The sequence below is a fragment of the Nerophis ophidion genome, linkage group LG04, assembly GCF_033978795.1.
Source record: "Nerophis ophidion isolate RoL-2023_Sa linkage group LG04, RoL_Noph_v1.0, whole genome shotgun sequence".
NCBI classification, from domain to species: Eukaryota; Metazoa; Chordata; class Actinopteri; order Syngnathiformes; family Syngnathidae; genus Nerophis; species Nerophis ophidion.
Window position 1 is genome coordinate 27018799 of NC_084614.1, and position 20000 is coordinate 27038798.

The 20000-nt window shown below is 38.8% G+C and overlaps 1 protein-coding gene across 6 annotated transcripts in view; it reads left to right on the forward strand.

Moving 5' to 3' along the window:
• gria3a (glutamate receptor, ionotropic, AMPA 3a) overlaps positions 1–20000 on the forward strand; it is a 233870-nt gene that overhangs the window by 200048 nt on the left and 13822 nt on the right. For 2 of the 6 annotated variants that reach the window (XR_009806454.1, XM_061897720.1), the window contains exons 13-14: positions 10584–10831; positions 11355–11469. The exons of 2 other annotated variants lie outside the window; for them this stretch is intronic. Coding sequence is in view for 3 of the 4 variants with exons in the window: in XM_061897720.1 (XP_061753704.1) it covers positions 10584–10831; positions 11355–11469 (363 nt within the window). In the remaining variant the exon portion in view is untranslated. The remainder of the gene's footprint in view (positions 1–10583; positions 10832–11354; positions 11470–20000) is intronic. 2 more of the 6 variants (XM_061897723.1, XM_061897721.1) reach the window with 1 other exon arrangement.

Consider the following 20000-nt stretch of genomic DNA (forward strand, 5'->3'; position numbering starts at 1 on the left):
CGAAATCACAAAGGTGAGTTTTGTTGATGTTGTTGACTTATGTGCTAATCAGACATATGTGGTCACGTCATGACTGCCAGCTAATCGATGCTAACATGCTACGCTAATCGGTGCTAACATGCTATTTACGCTAGCTGTATGTACATTTGAAACTAGATACCCACATTTAATGCGAAACAAACAGTTACCAATCGACGGATTTAAGTTGCTCCAGTGTCACAAGATGCGAAAGTTCTGATCGTTTGGTCTGCACATTTTACCGGCGATGCTAATAAGGCAGCCATGCTATAGCCCACTTCAATGGTACACCCACGCTATGGCCGAATAGCGTCAATAGTTATTCGCTCAATAGCTTCAATTTCTTCTTCAATTTCGTTTTCGCTATCTGCCTCCATACTCCGACCATTTGTTTCAATACATGCGTAATCTGTTGAATCGCTTAAGCTGCTGAAATCCGAGTCTGAATCCGAGCTAATGTCGCTATATCTCGCTGTGGTAACCGCCATGTTGTTTGTATTGGCAGCCCTGTATGACGTCACAGGGAAATGGATAGTGGTTTCGAAGATAGCGAAAATAAGGCACTTTAAAGCTTTATTTAGGGATATTCCGGGACCGGTAAAATTTTGAAAAAAATTTCAAAAAATACAACAAGCCACGGGGCTTCACGGTGGCAGAGGGGTTAGTGCGTCTGCCTCACAATACGAAGGTTCTGCAGTCCTGGGTTCAAATCCAGGCTCGGGATCTTTCTGTGTGGAGTTTGCATGTTCTCCCCGTAAATGCGTGGGTTCCCTCCGGGTACTCCGGCTTCCTCCCACTTCCAAAGACATGCACCTAGGGATAGGTTGATTGGCAACACTAAATTGGTCCTAGTGTGTGAATGTGAGTGTGAATGTTGTCTGTCTATCTGTGTTGGCCCTGCGAAAAGGTGGCGACTTGTCCAGGGTGTACCCCGCCTTCCGCCCGATTGTAGCTGAGATAGGCGCCAGCGCCCCCCGCAACCCCGAAAGGGAATAAGCGGTAGAAAATGGATGGATGGACAACAAGCCACTGGGAACTGATTTTTATTGTTTTTAACCCTTTTGAAATTGTGATAATGTTCCCCTTTAATGGCATGTATCAAAGCCTGTGTATTCTATAATCTACTTCATTTGTTTGTTCCACTGTTTAGAGAAGAAAAGCTGAAATGCTGAGTTTTGACCCTAGCTCGACGTGAACACGAAAAGGGCCTAATTTACTAAAATGTAAATACCACGCGCGTACTAAAACCAGATCTGGGAAAACTACGGCCCGTGGGCCCAATGCCGCCCATTAAGATTTTCAATCCAGCCCGCCGGACATTCTACATAAAAAATGTTTAGACCTTTAACATCAATCCTGTAGCGGCAATTATGATGTGCAGTGCTGTTTTTAAATTACCGTAAGTTTTGAACTATAGAAAGTATTTCAATGGTCGAAATCTGCGCATCTGGTTGTTATAAGAGTTATTACGGTAATCTACGTCACAGCAGCTCTGACGAGGAACAAAGCAGAGTGGGCGGGGTTTGTTTCCAGAGCATCCAGCCCGAAACATATGTCAGGAACAAATACGGAAGTAAATGTTTATGTGATAATATATCATATTGTAGGTGTTTATTACCCTTTGCATTCATATTTTGCGGTTTTTGTTATGTACGTGAGGGGTGGAAGATGATGACCCCACGAAGAAACTCAGGTTACTTGGTTTATTGCAACCTTTGATGAGTGTGTGGGAGGTGTATGCTACTCTGTGTGTTGGTTGCGGAACTATGTGTGAAATTAACCATGTAAATAGTACCAGAGGATTTTGTACGTGCGTGATGGATGAATTCTTCGACAGTCCAAGAGGGCGAGGCACAAAATAAGTCCAGGGACAGGCAGGATGTTGAGGGCAGGAGAAAAGCGACAAGGTTCGTGTCCAGGCAAGGGTCGAGGATCGAGGGAGGCAATCCAAAATCCAGAGGGATGTCGAGGCACAGGTCTCGAGCACACAGAACAAGGCGGGTACTGCAAGGGGGGCAAGGAACATAAGTCAAGGAGACGAGGAGGACAAGGAGAACATGGGCGAAGACGACAAGAGGGAACCCAAAGAGATGAATGCTTACTACTGAGAGTTAACAACATTCCAGCGTAGGCTTTAAGGGTCGACTGGTCTTTATGCTGCTGCTCTGATGTTCCCCAGGTGCAATGATGATTGTTGACAGTCTGCAGCTGGCGTTGCGTGGGCGTGTCATGGCATACTTCCAGACAGAGTGTTGGAGGATCCTGCAGCCGGGGAATTGTGGGTTCGAGACCGCGCCGTGACAGTTTTTTACATTTTTGTTGGGTTTTGCTTGATTGTAAGAGGAGTACAAGATGAGCGATGTTCATATGTTGTTAATATTCACTGTTTTATTGGTCATAGTTATTATTGTAAATCCCACTTTCTTTTTATCATGTACTTTTTTGTGCCCCATTCAAATTCCATTCCGTTTTGGTTTTTATTTAGGTGGTCTCCATCGGAACTTGTGACTTTTGGTATTTGTGTTCCTGAAAAAGGAGCCCCAACACACACGCTGTACAGCAGATTTTTACAGTTAAGTGTGTACATATAATTTATACACACTGTAGAAGTCTCTTTCTCATTGGGTAGGTGAATTACTGACGTCAGCTGGTTACCGGTGTTCTGATGTAAAAACTGTTTTTATTTTTCCATCAAGCACTTGCATGACACACGACTTTTCAGTCCTCCTTTGTCTTATTTTCTCCAAGTCTCTCTCCAAACTTCCCGTCTCCTCCTGCACCCGGCCGCTCACTCTTAAAGACAACAGTTGATTAGATTAACACGTACCACTTGTGAAATCTAATCACCTGCCAGCTGTGTCTCGCCGTCAGCACGTGCCCCCCTCCCTGCCTGATGGCTGCCGTCCTCAGCACCACGGACAGCGGCGGTGACTTTTACTCCTATAAACAGCGCTGGCCACACCAATCCCACACACACCTACGCATTGGCCCCCCGAACACATTTTTTCTGTCAATGTGGACCCCGAGTCAAAATATTTGCCCAACTCTGCACTAAACAGTGTCTGCAAACAATAAAATAGCATGTACTATTGTTGCTAGGAATTCTGGGCCCCCTCTACCCCATTCATTACCAAATTCAATGTTGTTGTTTTTCATTGTTCTTGGCAAGGCCTGGTGTAATACACCCAATTTGTTTCCTTTTTTTTACGAATAACGACTTAAAGGGGAGACTTCCGCCCAAGTGCAGCTGGGATAGGCTCCAGCACTCCCCTCGACCCCAAAAGGGACAACCGATAGAAAATGGATGGCTGGAGGGACTTAAAGAGGCTGTTTGCAACATTAACACGGATGCCTAGGGGGCGCTAACTTTCCAATGTATTTTACACAGTTTTTTTGCGCCCTCTCACGGCTTTTCCTACTTCACGAAGTAATTACGTATGAACGTAACACATGCAGGCGCATTAGCTTTAGGTGTTGTTTGATAATGATAGCAATTTGGATAGTTAGCGTTAGCTGTCATTGAATGTATAATCAATCATAACAACAACAGGACTGCAAATGGTTTGTTCTTTCTCTTGGAAAGCTTTTCTATGTGTGCACGTACATGTGTGCGTGCACGTCAGAGTATTATGTAAATTATGTACCATTATTTGTCTTACTCTCATTTCACAGAATTGCAACATGTTATTACACCTCTGATTGCAAATACATGTTCAATTAACTCCTCAACAAAAAGGTGCAGCAGGTATTTTATTGTATTAAACTATCAAGCACTGATATGCAAAAAACAAAATGCACAAGATAGTCCACAGGTAAATATGGAGCATTTAACTTAAAACAAAGAGCCCATAGAATTCGTTGTTATGAAACAAATATCCAAAACAACAACAACAAGCCTCATCAAGTCTCATTGAAAGTTTAAACTGGCTTGTTGTTCACTGTAAGTCTCATCAGAAAGCCCAACACGCCTTTTTGTTAGCAAATTTGCTGGTGAGGTCTTTGAAGTCCAATTGTCGACTTAGTCATAATGTCATAGTTAGTAATCTTACGGAGATGATTATTCAGTAATCAGTAGAACTTGAATGTGTCATAACACAAGTCACGCAGCTGCTGGATGGGCACATACTGGAGCACCGTCCGACAGTGGAAAGTGTGAAACACACAATCACACCGTTGCTAAACAATGAACTGGCGACACTCTTCATTCAAATGAACTGGCGACCTGTCCGACTCCGGAGTGTAGCGTGGCCGGATGACAGCTAACGCCGGTTAAAGGTAATGTTACAGACCTCAAATGAACAAGTAGGCTAATTGTTTCAACGCTCGGTAGTTTTACTCTCTCACCAAAAAGTGTTTGATGTCCTGGGCCCCTTCTCTGCTGATCTTACACCTCGCCTCCTTCCACGCTATTTTCTGTTATCCGGACTTGTGCTCTTTGCGGGATTGAAATTATTCGAATTTGAATCTTGAAAGACTTGTGGCTTTGTTTTAATACTGATTTATTCCTATGAATATATATTAGTTCAGTGTATGCATAATCACTTTGTCACAGAGGCTACCGGGGGCTGTTTGAGCCCTGGCAGGCTGTGGGCTCTTAGAATTGTCATGGCCTCTCCCCCCCTATACCACGAACCTGCTTACCATCGTGACATCATCCCATCTACGGACATTCGGAACGGAATATTCAAAATGGCCGTCTGAAATTGTGGCGTTTTGTGAGGTTTAGATGTTATTTTTGCATACTTTACAGATTGAAAATACAATTGGATTTGGTTTAATGGATACAATGAATGTGAACGTGAATCTGAGTGTGAATGGTGTCTGTCTATATGTGTTGGCTCTGCGATGAGGTGGCGACTTGTCCAGGGTGTACACCGCCTTCCGCTTGACTACAGCTAAGATAGGCTCCAGCACCCCCCACCACCCCGGAAGGGACAAGCGGTAGAAAATTGGATGGATGGATGGATGGATACTATGACACACAATTAGACATAAATTAGTCAACTTGCTTTTCACAGTGGTAGAGGGGTTAGTGCGTCTGCCTCACAATACGAAAGTCCTGCAGTCCTGGGTTCAATCCCGGACTCTGGATCTTTCTGTGTGGAGTTTGCATGTTCTACCCGTGAATGTGTGGGTTCCCTACGGGTACTCCGGCTTCCTCCCACTTCCAAAGACATGCACCTGGGGATAGGTTGATTGGCAACACTAAATTGGACCTAGTGTGTGAATGTGAGTGTGAATGTTGTCTGTCTATCTGTGTTGGCCCTGTGATGAGGTGGCGACTTGTCTAGGGTGTACCCCGCCTGCCGCCCGATTGTAGCTGAGATAGGCGCCAGCGCCCCCCGCAACCCCAAAAGGGAATAAGCGGTAGAAAATGGATGGATGGATGTTTTTCTGTTCTACTGTTGCTTTAATGTCATTCTTACAAATGAGACTCCAAAATGTAATAACGTAACAAGATATAACAACTGGACAGCAGTTATCATAATTAATCTTTAAATGTTGCAATCAAAAAATTTATTTTATTATCAAAAACTTTAAATATTTATTAATACACAAAAAAGTACCGAAAATTGGTATCGTTGAGTACCGGTATAAATTCCCAGGTACCGAGAAATAGTACCGTATCAGTCCAAATGTGAACGGTACCCATCCCTCGTCATGTATTATATTAGAGGCAATTTTGGCACATACACAGCTAAAATACACATAAACGTACTGCAATGTGTTTTTTCTGCAAACCCTGTTTCCATATGAGTTGGGAAATTGTGTTAGATGTAAATATTAACGGAATACAATGATTTGCAAATAATTTTCAAGCCATATTCATTTGAGTAAGCTACAAAGGTGTTATATTTGATGTTAGAACTCATAAACTTTTTTTTTTTTTGCAAAAAATCATTAACTTTAGAATTTGATGCCAGCAACACGTGACAAAAAAGTTGGGAACAGGTGGGTTCCATGATTGGGTATAAAAACAGCTTTTCAAAAAATGGTCAGTCTTTCACAAGAAAGGATGGGGCGAGGTTCACCCCTTTGTCCACAACTGCGTGAGCAAATAGTCAAACAATTTATTAACAACGTTTCTCAAAGTGCAATTGCAAGAAATTTTGGGATTTCAACATCTACGGTCCATAATATCATCAAAAGGTTCAGAGAATCTGGAAAAATCATTCCACGTAAGCGGCATGGCCGGAAACCAACATTTAATGACCGTGACCTTCGATCCCTCAGACGGCACTGTATCAAAAACCGACATCAATCTCTAAAGGATATCACCACATGGGCTCAGGAACACTTCAGAACACCACTGTCACTAAATACAGTTCGTCGCTACGTCTGTAAGTGTAAGTTAAAGCTCTACTATGCAGAGCGAAAGCCATTTATCAACAACATCCAGAAACGCCACCGGCTTTTCTGGGCCCGAGATCATCTAAGATGGACTGATGCCAAGTGGAAAAGTGTTCTAACGAGTCCACATTTCAAATTGTTTTTGGAAATATTCGACATTGTGTCATCCAGACCAAAAGGGAAGCGAACCATTCAGACTGTTATCGACGCAAAGTTCAAAAGCCAGCATCTGTGATGGTATGGGGGTGCATTAGTGCCCAAGGCATGGGAAACTTACACGTCTGTGAAGGCACCATTAATGCTGAAAGGTACATACAGGTTTTGGAAAGAAATATGCTGCCATCTAAGCGCCGTCTTTTTCATGGACGCCCCTGCTTATTTCAGCAAGACAATGCCAAGCCACATTCGGCACGTGTTACAACAGCTTGGCTTCGTAAAAACAAGAATGGGGGTACTTTCCTGGCCCGCCTGCAGTACAGACCTGTCTCCCATCAAAAATGTGTGGCGCATTGTGAAGCGTAAAATACAACAGCGGAGACCCCGGACTGTTGAACGACTGAAGCTCTACATAAAACAAGAATGGGAAAGAATTCCACTTTCAAAGCTTGAACAATTAGTTTCCTCAGTTCCCAAACGTTTATTGAGTGTTGTTAAAAGAAAACGTTATGTAACACAGTGGTGAACATGCCCTTTCCCAACTACTTTGGCACGTGTTGCAGCCATGAAATTCTAAGTTAGTTATTATTTACAAAAAAAAGACAAAGTTTATGAGTTTGAACATCAAATATCTTGTCTTTGTAACATATTCAACTGAATATGGGTTGAAAAGGATTTGCAAATCATTGAATTGCGTTTATATTTACATCTAACACAATTTCCCAACTCATTTGGAAACGGGCTTTGTAGATGGAAGTGGAATTTGTACTGAAACAGATGACAGCACATGACATAGCTGTTCTTTTTCCTAGAAACTTTAACATTGATCGTCCGATTGCTTGTCGCAAGCCGTAATGTCACATTTTACAGTGTGGGGCTGCCAAGTACAGTCATGTGACTGCCAGGCTCCGTTTCATCTGTGAAACATCACTAGTGCTTACGGTGGATTGGTGAAACAGAGTCATGTGACTGTACCCGGGTGAAAAAATCCCTAAGACAAGTCTTTGTAAGCAGTAATTAATAGATAATAAATAAATATGACAGTAAAAAGTTTAATGATTGGCCATTTGCAAAATGTGAGTAAAAACGTGAAAAACTAGACAAAAATATGTTTGGAACAGCAAATTGACGTTCTTCCGTCGCTTGTTTTTCAATGCAAAAGGCACAAAACCGAGTTGCCTCTGGGCGCTTTTAAATGTGGGAGCGGCCCACAGCATCCCCCGCTGCTCGTTGAGACGAGCAATACGTGTTTTCAGGTCAGAGTCACCAAAACTCTCCTCGCTCTATTTGTCATTATTTTTTATTACAAAATATCGAGAGGTGTCTGATTACTTGCTCATCCTTTCTGCTGTGTCTTTTTATACTCTGGCTGTATTATAACGTGTTTATGAGTGAGTCCAAACATGGTATCGCTAAATGTATTTGTAGCTGACAGCCAAGCCAATGATTAATGACTAAAACGCTAATAAGACATATAAAGTTGTGTCCTGTATGGACAAAATGATTGTATTGACGCGTTGAATAGCAAATTAATATCACTTAGTTCACTTTTTCATGAGCTTTTTTCCGCATAGAAGTATTTTTAGGTAAATTTCAATAACTATAGGGGCAGCCAGAACAACAACTTTTTCCTACTGTTGCTTTAATATGTCACTTGCTGGCTGTACCACCTTTAGAATACATATATTACTGTTTATCCAACCGGCATGAATGTAAACGTTTAATACAGGCTCACTAATTAAATTCATAAACAAATGATTCTTCTGGCTCCAAGCTGTGCCCTGTCAGTTGGCGCAGACAAGGACAAGGTCATTTGTGCCTGTTTAATCCCGAGTTGAAACACGGCCCGTCATTTATCTCCACTGTGCTGGCAGATTGTCTGACCTCAGGCTGCTGGCAGAGAGCCCGCTGTTACTCTGCCTCAAGGCAACAACTAACTGGACTCAATTAAGTGACTTACAATCGGCTGATAACTGTTGTGTACTCAATATTCACACGCAACAAAAACACAACACAGCAGTGTAAAAACATGATCTATGAAGCAGAATGGAATAAAAAGTTAACATTGAACTGCTAATTTGATCTTGAGCGAGAGGAAGGTGCCTTTGACTCGTACTGTTTAGTTTTGTACGGTTGCTTACCGGTCCAACTTTTTCAATCATGGCTTGTCTGAGGTTCCTCCTTAGGTACACAATAGCAAAAGGTGTAATTTGTTACCTTATTGAGCACCTGGGAAAAGACCAAATTCAAGCAACGATAAACATTTAGTTGAATGAATATTTCTCTGACAATTGCAATCAAAGCTGATCTTTAGAGTTTGTAAATGCAGAAACTTCCAATCCAGTTCATTTTAACAGTGGTGTTTTCAAACTTTTGAATCAGAGCTTTTCAAAGTGTGGCACAACAATTATGTAGCACCTACTTTTTGAAAAACTATTTTTCATGGAGCATCATGTGTGGCTTTTCTGCTCACGTCAAACTCTCCCTGAATCACAGGTGTCAAACTCATGGCCCGGGTGCCAGATCTGGCCCGCCACATCATTGTATGTGGCCCGGGAAAGCCACATAAATATAGGTCAATAAAGTTCACTTCATGTTGTCTTTCTTTCCATTTTGACAGAAAAAAGTACATGTGCAGCAAAAAATTGCTGCCATTTTAAACTTGAATATTATCCAGTATTGCAACAAATACTATAATATCATACTGTCTATGTGTTTTGTTAAAACAAAAATAAATACTTAATTGTCTGCTCGTCTTATCATATCAAAGTAAATTATAGCTCAAATATACACTTTTAAAATGTCAATATATTTTACAGTAAAATATTTTTTAAAAATCAGCATATTACTGTACATTGAAACAACTCTACACCTGTTCTTTACTGTACAATTCTGACGACTGAGCTGCTGTATTTTTGTTTTTTTTACCGTGATATATTTTTATTATTTTTACGGTGTATTACTGTAAAACTGGTAACTTCGTTGCCAGATTTAAAAAAACAACAACAAAACAACAGTGGAACTGTTTTTTTTATTTACAGTAATATGTTGTTAAATCGACAGTAAAATTCAAATTTTTTCCTGTGAAACAACAGTAGTACTGTTTTTCCTTTTTTTTTTTTTTTTAATATGTTGTAAAAAACACCTAATATTTTACAGTAACATTCTGGTGACTGAGTTGCCAATTTTTTTGTGTGAGAGCTACCGATTTGTATTTACAATGTACGTAAAAAATATATATTACAGTAAATAACACAAGCAAATTCATAAATTATTCATTAAATTGAAAGTGAGTCATAAACATGTGGGTTAAAAAAGATGACCAAAATAAACAACAACAAATGAGGAAAATAAATTAAGACTCAAGTTATCATTATTGCAGAGTTGGTTGGTTTTCAGTTTATTTGGAACATGCATACATTACAATTACTATGTAATACATCACATGTTTCCAGTGTTTCATTACAGCATGTCCGAAAAGAATTAAGAAGAAGCTGCGCCTATTTAATAGTACGCCTTTTCGAATCACAGCAGTTTTATCATATTTGTTTGTTCTCTGTTTGTAACACAACAGTGAATATATACAATAAGTAAGTAAACAATTATTGAATACATAAATAAATATTACACATATAAACATATACACAATAATTAAAGTTCTCATAAATAAATAGTTAAGTAATTTATGGTTCACCTAGGAGATGAATGACATTTTCTAATTAGTTAAAAAGGGTTTAAGATGTTTTGTGAACATTTGTAGTTTGAACAGTTTCTTTAACTGAATCATATTAGTACTTTTCCTTACTTTATCCCTTTTGTAATTTTATAATTTAATAGTGTATCCAAATGTTTCAAATTAGATTTTGTTTTAAGGTTATATTTCACCTCTTTTGTGGAGAATAATTGTTGTACATTGTTGGGTAGCAGGTTATTTGTTTTGTACATTTGCATGTAAAAATCTAGGCTGTTCAGTGACATGGCATAGTGTTGAAGTTATGATTACCAGTGTTTCTCAATGCATAACTCCAACTCTTCTCTTTCTCCCCTTTGGAACACAGCGCTCCAAAATAGCCGTTTATGAGAAAATGTGGTCATACATGAAATCGGCGGAACCGTCGGTGTTTGCCAAGACAACACCCGACGGGGTCTCCCGGGTACGAAAGTCGAAGGGCAAGTTCGCCTTTCTCCTGGAGTCCACAATGAATGAGTACATAGAGCAGCGGAAGCCGTGCGACACCATGAAAGTGGGCGGCAACCTGGACTCTAAGGGCTACGGCGTGGCCACGCCCAAAGGCTCCGCATTAAGGTGGGTGGGATAATATAACAATGTGCTCCATGTTGTTGTAGTATTCCACCTACCCTGATGCCACCTTTTCTCATTTTCTTACCCCTTAATTCTTGACTTGAATAACCGACACTTTGAGCCATCATCTCCTGTTTTGTCCGTCTGCTTCCTCCTCCTCATTTTCTCTGATTGTTCTCCCCATCTGCCACGTACGTCCTCCATCTTGTTTCTGTGCTGCCTTCACTTGCAATCTAACGCTGTTGTCTTTTTGCGTGCACATGCCAGTGGAAAGAGCCACGTTTGTCGTGATGAATGCCGAGCAGCATGCTGGATATGTCCTCTTTGCTAACCTAAACGTGACCCTTCATGCCACCTCCCTCACTATTTTTTATTTTTATTTTTTACCTTTCCACAAAAGTGACGAACAATTTGTCCCTTCCGTGCTCCCCCTGTGAACCATTGATACTGAACGCCATGATTATCACTATTAGATTTCTCACGGACCTGTTCCTTTTTCTTACAAGTTATGTTTTATCGTTTCAAGAAATGCTGTTAACCTGGCAGTGTTAAAACTGAATGAGCAAGGCCTCTTGGACAAATTGAAAAACAAATGGTGGTACGACAAGGGAGAGTGCGGCAGCGGGGGAGGTGACTCTAAGGTCAGCCTCCATGTCACCAGAGTCGGGTGTCCTAGAACGGAGTAATCGGCAAGGCTGGCGCCCTTCAATATTAGTGATAAATTAATAGTAACATAATGCCGCTGTGATCAACTCGTATCCCTTTTAAAATTCATTCCTAGCTTGGTCTGTGGCTATGGAAGACAGGAAGTCATTTCATTCTGTTTTCTATAAACACATGCCAAATATGAAGGACTATTTTTTTTTTTTTTTTTTTTTAAGGTTTAAGCTTTTTCAACCTCCAAGCTGGGCGGGTAAGCACGCTCCAGTGTGCACAGGGAACAGCGTTGTCTTGAGGGGACGAAGCATCACAGGCAAACGTGAGAATTCTAATGAAACAAAACAAGCACCTTCTTTCTGCTTCTCCACACAATGAATCCTTGCAGGATGTCACCAGGGGGCCCATTTGAGAAACTTTCTTTGTCATGCAACATTCCACCAAATTAGTACCACTTGTTTGGTGTAACTCTGTCAAGACAAATTACATTTTAAATCAGATAATACCAGGAATGTCCCCCGGCCACTGATCAGTATCAGCCGATTTTTGTGAGATGCACTGCTGACACTGTCTTTATTTTTAAACCCCTTGCTGACGAGTGGTTAGCAGCTAATTATTTGTCTTCCTACACAGTGTGGATCCACATTTTTTAGGCCCTGTTTACACTAAGGTTAAGGTTATCCAGGTTAAATCACGCCTAAGCTAGTGCGTGTCCACACACAACTGCACCGTTTAACTACGCCGTCCGCCGGCGCAACGCGACCTAGTACGCATGCAGGGAAAATGCACACTTCAAAGTCATCTCCAGTGTTGCTTTATGTGCAAGTTCTTAAATGTAACTTATCTGAACAATATTCAGTGTTGTGGTATTTGTTATGCCTTGGCGAGAATGAGGACTCAGGTGCAGAAGGGGGACGGTTTCACCGGTTTCTTAGAACTCTCTTTAGACAGAGTGATTTTTTCAAAATGGCTACAAACTCTATACTTGACACACTAGAGTAACAATAGATACATAGCATAGGGCAGTGGTTTTCAAATGGGGGTACGCATACCCCTGGGGGTACTTGAAGGTATGCCAAGGGGTACGTGAGATTTTCTTTTTAATATTCTAAAAATAGCAACAATTCAAAAATCCATCCATCCATCCATTTCCTACCGCTTATTCCCTTTGGGGTCGCGGGGGGGGGGGGGGGGGGGGGGGGGGGCCGCTGGTGCCTATCTCAGCTACCATCGGGCGGAAGGCGGCGTACACCCTGGACAAGTCGCCATTTCATCGCAGGAATTCAAAAATCCTTTATAAATATATTAATTGGATAATACTTCAACAACATATGAATGTAAGTTCATAAACTGTGAAAATAAATGCAACAATGCAATATTCAGTGTTGACAGCTAGATTTTTTGTGGACATGTTCCATAAATATTGATGTTAAAGATTTCTTTTTTTGTGAAGAAATGTTTAGAATTAAGTTCTTGAATCCAGATGGATCTCTATTACAATCCCCAAAGAGGGCTCTTTAAGTTGATGATTACTCCTATGCAAGGGCGTAGAATTGGGTAGGGACGCTAGGGACACGTCCCTACCAATATCCAGCCGCTACTGTGTAGTCACTATCAATACAAGCGCTGCCCATAATGTTTAGTCAATGATTATGGCACAGAAAGGGTTAAATGTCGGTCTCTGCAAGAAGTCCCGCCTCTAACCTAAATATCGCTCCCTGATTGGTTGCCGCTTTCACGCTAACTTACGTGTGATTGGCTGTCCCCGCTGTCACTCCTCACTGTGGAAAAAACAGTCCCACCTATCCAGACGTTAGCTCCAAATTAGCACTGCATCTCGTTTTTTCCTCCGCTTTTTTTCAAGGTGAAAGTCAATGCTCAGTCCCCTCTACCATTGTTAACCCTCCCCGTAGGTGAAAGTTAACCTTAAACATGTGAATTCATCTACTTTAGTCCGTTTTTTAACATCGTAAAAACATCAGCTGTCTTTTTTTACGGACTGCAACAGTCCGTTGTCATGGATACATGACAACAACTTCCATTCATACCAGTCATACGTGCCTGAGGCGGAGTGATAGCCTACGCTGTGATAAGGATTTAGAATAGTAGCCGTGCTCAATATTTAAACCACGGTTAACAGCCAATCAGATCGCCGGATTTTACCTTTCCGTTTTATTTTTTGATTTTTTTTTAGTTTCATGTAACATATTTATGGTACAAAAGCAGCAATAAAAAAGAAGTAGATGAAGGGAAAAATTGTGAGTGATTTAAACACAAGTTGGGGAAAACATTATTACAGTTCATTTATGATTATTTACAATGTTGTATTGCATGAATGCATTTCTGATGTTGTTGATGGACAGTAAGCTATGTTAATTGACAGTTTGATGCACAGTTGCACTACAGCCCTACACTAAAGAGTAAAGATGAGAACTCTTCCAAGCTGTCTCCTTTGCTTTCATTTTAGTTACTTTACCCTATAACATCTGCATGACGTGAAATTATGATTGCTAATGTAAAAAAAAAAAAAGAAGTAAACTTTCAGAGTGCTGCCTTGGAGCACTTTTGTGTCCCCATCAATCTCAAAATCAAACCTACTCCCTTGCTTCTATGTGTAGAAATCTTTATTTATAAAGTAGCATATGCTTGTCTCAAAGATTAAGCCATGCAAGTGCAAGTGCAAACGAGTTTGACAGTAGTTTATTTTTCAACAAGTTGCTAGTTATTTTTATATCTGTTTTTCCAAATAGTTCAAGAAAGACCACTACAAATGAGCAATATTTTTGCCCTGTTATACAATTTACTAAATCAGAAACTGATGACATAGTGCTGTATTTTACTTCTGTATCTCTTTTTTCAACCAAAAATGCTTTCCTCTGATTAGGGGGTACTTGATTTAAAACAAATGTTCACAGGGTGTACATCACTGAAAAATGTTGGGAACCACTGTCTTAGAGCTCAAAATGGTTACAAACTCTATACTTGACACACTAGAGTATCAAAAGATACATAGCATAGGGCAATAGTTATCAACCTTTTTTCAGTGATGTACCCCCCTGTGAATATTTCTTTAATTCAAGTACCCCCTAATCATAGCAGAGCATTGTTGGTTGAAAAAAAGAGATAAAGAAGTAAGATACAGCACTATGTCATCAGTTTCTGATTTATTAAATTGTATAACAGTGCAAAATATTGCTCATTTGTAGTGGTCTTTCTTGAACTATTTGGAAAAAAAAGATATAAAAATAACTAAAAACTTGTTGAAAAATAAACAAGTGATTCAATTATAAATAAAGATTTCCACACACACAAGTAATCATCAACTTAAAGAGCCCTCTTTGGGGATTGTAATAGAGATCCATCTGGATTCATGAACTTAATTCTAAACATTTCTTCACAAAAAAAGAAATCTTAACATCAATATTTATGGAACATGTCCACTAAAAATCTAGCTGTCAACACTGAATTTTGCATTGTTGTATTTTTTTTTCACAGTTTATGAACTTACATTCATATTTTGTTGAAGTATTATTCAATAAATATATTTATGAAGGATTTTTGAATTGTTGCTATTTTTAGAATATTTAAAAAAAAAAAATTCAATTACCCCTAAGCATACCTTCAAGTACCCCCAGGGGTACGTACCCCCATTTGAGAACCACTGGCATAGGGCATAAAACGATAAATGGAAAATCACGCCATAGGGAGGAAAAAGGCAATAGCAAAATTCTAAACTGACCTAATAACGGGAAAAAAAAAAAAAAAATCCATGACAAACTACGCAAAAGGAAAATCGCTCATGCAGAGGAGGAGACAAGAAGCTAAAAAAAGAAAATACGCTATAAAGAACAAAGAGAACTACAAACTAAAGCGCTCCAAGAGGAGGAAAAAAGGAAGGCGAAGCACTATGAAATTATCACAAAAGAACTGACCAAAAAACTTTGGCAAATCAAAATCACTCTTTCTCAGCGGCTACAAAGAAATCAAGGAGTAAGGCGAGGCAATACTTAACAAGACTGTGGAAGACAGCTTGAGCTAAATGACAAGACAATAGACTCTGACGACAAGACAGGGGAAGACGAAGACTATATACACATGAGGGAGGGTGACAGACAACAGTCATAAAACAACAGTCACACAACAATAGTCACAAAATAATAGTCATATGACAACAGTCACAAAACAATACCCAGACAATAATCACATAACAATAGTCACACAACAACAGTCATAAAACAACAGTCACACAACAATAGTCACAAAATAATAGTCACAAAACAATAGTCATATGACAACAGTCACAAAACAACACCCACACAATAATCACAACAATAGTCACACAACAGTCATAAAACAACAGTCAAACAACAATAGTCACAAAATAATAGTCACAAAACAACAGTCACAAAACAACACACACACAACAATAATCACTTTACAATAGTCACACAACTGTCATAAAGCAACAGTAGACACACAACAGTAGTCACAACACTAGTCACACAAGAATAGTCACACAACAGTAGTCACATAACAACAGTCTGAAACAAAAGTCACACAAAAAGTCACACAACAATAGTCACACAACAACAGTCACACAACAATAGTCACAAAACAATAGTCATATGACAACAGTCACAAAACAACACCCACACAATAATCACATAACAATAGTCACACAACAGTCGTAAAACAACAGTCACACAACAATAGTCACACAATAGTCACAAAATAATAGTCACAAAACAACAGTCATATGACAACAGTCACAAAACAACACCCACACAACAATAATCACTTAACAATAGTCACACAACTGTCATAAAACAACAGTAGTCACAACACTAGTCACACAAGAATAGTCACACAACAGTAGTCAAATAACAACAGTCTGAAACAAAAGTCACACAAAAAGTCACACAACAATAGTCACACAACAACAGTTACACAACAATAGTTGCACAACAACAGTCATAAAACAACAGTAGTCACACAACAGTAGTCACACAACACTAGTCACACAAGAATAGTCACACAACAATAGTTGCACAACAGTCATAAAACAACAGTAGTTACACAACACTAGTCACACAGGGACAGTAATACAACAATAGTTGCAGAACAACAGTCATAAAACAACAGTCCTCACACAACACTAGTAACACAAGAATAGTCACACAACAGTAGTCACATGACAACAGTCTGAAACAAAAGTCACAAAACAATAGTCACATGACAACAGTCACAAAACAACAGTTACATAACAATAGTCACACAACAACAGTCACACAACAACAGTAGTCACACAACAGTAGTCACTGAACAGTAGTTATACCACAGTAGTCACAAGAATAGTCACACAACAGTCACACAACAAAAGTCACACAAGAATAGTCACACAACAGTCAAACAACAAAAGTCACACACAAATAGTCACACAACATAATTCACACAACAAAGGTCGCACAAGAATAGTCACACAACAAAAGTCACACAACAGTAGTCACACCAGAATACTAACACAACAGTCAAAGAACAAAAGTCACACAAGAATAGTCACATAACAGTCGCACAACAAAAGTCACACAACAAAGGTCACACAAGAATAGTCACACAACAACAGTAGTCACACAACAGTAGTCACTGAACAGTAGTTATACCACAGTAGCCACAAGAATAGTCACACAACAGTCACACAACAAAAGTCACACAAGAATAGTCACACAACAGTCAAACAACAAAAGTCACACAAAAATAGTCACACAACATAATTCACACAACAAAGGTCGCACAAGAATAGTCACACAACAAAAGTCACACAACAGTAGTCACACCAGAATACTAACACAACAGTCAAAGAACAAAAGTCACACAAGAATAGTCACACAACAGTCGCACAACAAAAGTCACACAAAGGTCACACAAGAATAGTCACACAACAGTCACACAACAACAATCACACGACAGTAGTCACACCAGAATACTTACACAAGAGTCAAAGAACAAAAGTCACACAAGAATAGTCGCACAACAGTCACACAACAAAAGTCACACAGGAATAGTCACACAACAACAGTCACACAACAACATTCACACAACAGTAGTCACACAAGAACAGTTACACGACAGTCAAAGAACAAAAGTCCCACAAGGATAGTCACACAGCAACAGTCACACAACGACAATCACACAACAAAGGTCACACAAGAATAGTCACACAAGAACAGTTACACGACAGTCAAAGAACAAAAGTCCCACAAGGATAGTCACACAGCAATAGTCACACAGCAACAGTCACACAACAACAGTCACACAACAACAGTCACACAATAACAGTCACACAACAACAGTCACACAACAAAGGTCGCACAAGAGTAGAATAGAATAGAGTTTTATTGTCATTATTGCAATGAACAGGTTCAAAGAACAACAAAATTGGAGCAGCTCCTCCTAAGGTGCATATACAATATGGTAGTATAAATAGTAAAAAAAAAATATGTATATATATAAAAAAAAAAAAGTAGTCACACAAGAACAGATACACGACAGTCAAAGAACTAAAGTCCCACAAAGGTAGTCACACAGCAACAGTCACACAACAACAGTCACACAACAAAGGTCGCACAAGAGTAGTCACACAAGAACAGTTACACGACAGTCAAAGAACAAAAGTCCCACAAGGATAGTCACACAGCAACAGTCACACACACAGCAGCTTAACTTAGTTGAGATCCCCTCCTCCCTGAGTGAGAGTGACATTGATATTCCCTCACATTCTCTGCTCTGGCCCGCAGTTTGCTTCAGTTCCTCAGCAGACCAGCTTCACGTGACTAATGACTGCCACATTTCTCTGTCCTTGTTTCACTTCCAGACGTGCACTTGTGGCTGACCCACAATCAGGTGGAAATACTGTGTGTGTTGCGTGCAGCAACCACTCACACTTTCACTGCGACAAAACAGCTGATATTTCTGGAAATATATCAAATATATTGTCGTGTTTTATGTCCTTAGTCAGGATTGTCATGTTGCATTCGTCACCTCTTGTGTTGCTTTGTGTCATCTCTCGACATTCTCAAGCGTTACATTGCAGCCTTGCAGACAAACTGAAGGGTGAAGTTATGATGATTGGGCTGCCTGTAGCACAAGTGAAAGGTTGTGCAATGTAACAAATAATAATCAAACACATCCCTGTCATATTTTTTGGAAGAATTATAAATTATTCAGTATTATCAGTCGATAAACAGGTCATAATTCAGTCATTCAATACATTGTTTTGACACAATTTGGTCATTGTGATTAATGTTGTAATAGATTCAATTGCTTTCATTCATAGAAAAGAACTGACTAAAATGGTTTTGTATTAGAGGAAATTCAAATGTAATTGTCTAAACATTATTACACTTTTTTTTCAACAAATTTATTTCTTAGAGTTTTTTTTTTATAAATAAATATTTATTTGAAACACACAAAAAACGCTTTGTGTTGGTGTTTTTGATGAAAATGTAAAAACATAAATGCATAATGTGGAGTTAAACCTGTATCATATTGGACAGTAGCTTGCTTTCATTCATACAAAATGTTTTTGCACCAAATACTATCTTTTTAGTTGTTTTTATCTGAAACAGAAAGATAAAACTTTTTTTTTTTTTTAAACTTCATGTGGACCAACAGGTTTTTCATTGGAAATTAACTTTAATTTGTACAAAAGAACAGACTGAATGAATTTGCACGCCAAGAAATTCAATTAAATTGTCTGAAAATTATGACCAAACATGAAATATTATATTTTGGAAAAACATATTCCTTTTATCTGAAACACATATAAGTTGTTTTTTGATAATATCAGTTGAAAATGATCATCTTAATTTCCCCTCGGATATTAATAAAGTATTTTTGATTCTAAATCTGATTTTGAAAATTAATAAAATAACATTGAAAACTAATGTGGAGTTTTAGGTTTTACACAGGATGGTAGCTTTCGTTCGTACAAAAGAACAGACTGTGAAAACGTTTTTGGACAAGAGAACATTAATTGTCTGAAAATTTAGTTTTTTTATGTTTGTGCATTTCTGAGGTTTTTTTTGCTTTTTATCTGAAATACAATGAAAACACATTTGTGTTTAGTTTTTTGTTTAAGTAAAAATATGAATTTTTAAAAATGTGGAGTTACAGTACAGTTTTTTTTATTGGACAATACCTTTTGTTCATACTGTGAAATGTTTTTGCACTACAGGAAATTCATTTTAGTTTCTTGAAAATTGTGATCATTATGATTTTTTTAAACTGAACTTTTTAGAGGTTTGCTTTTAGAAAACATTTGTGTTGTTTTGTTTTTGACTAATATATATATATATATATATATATATATATATATATATATATATATATATATATATGTATATGTGTATATATATGTATATGTATATATATATATATATGTGTAAATATATACATGTATATGTGTGTATATATATGTTTATATATATGTGCGTATATATGTATATATATATATATA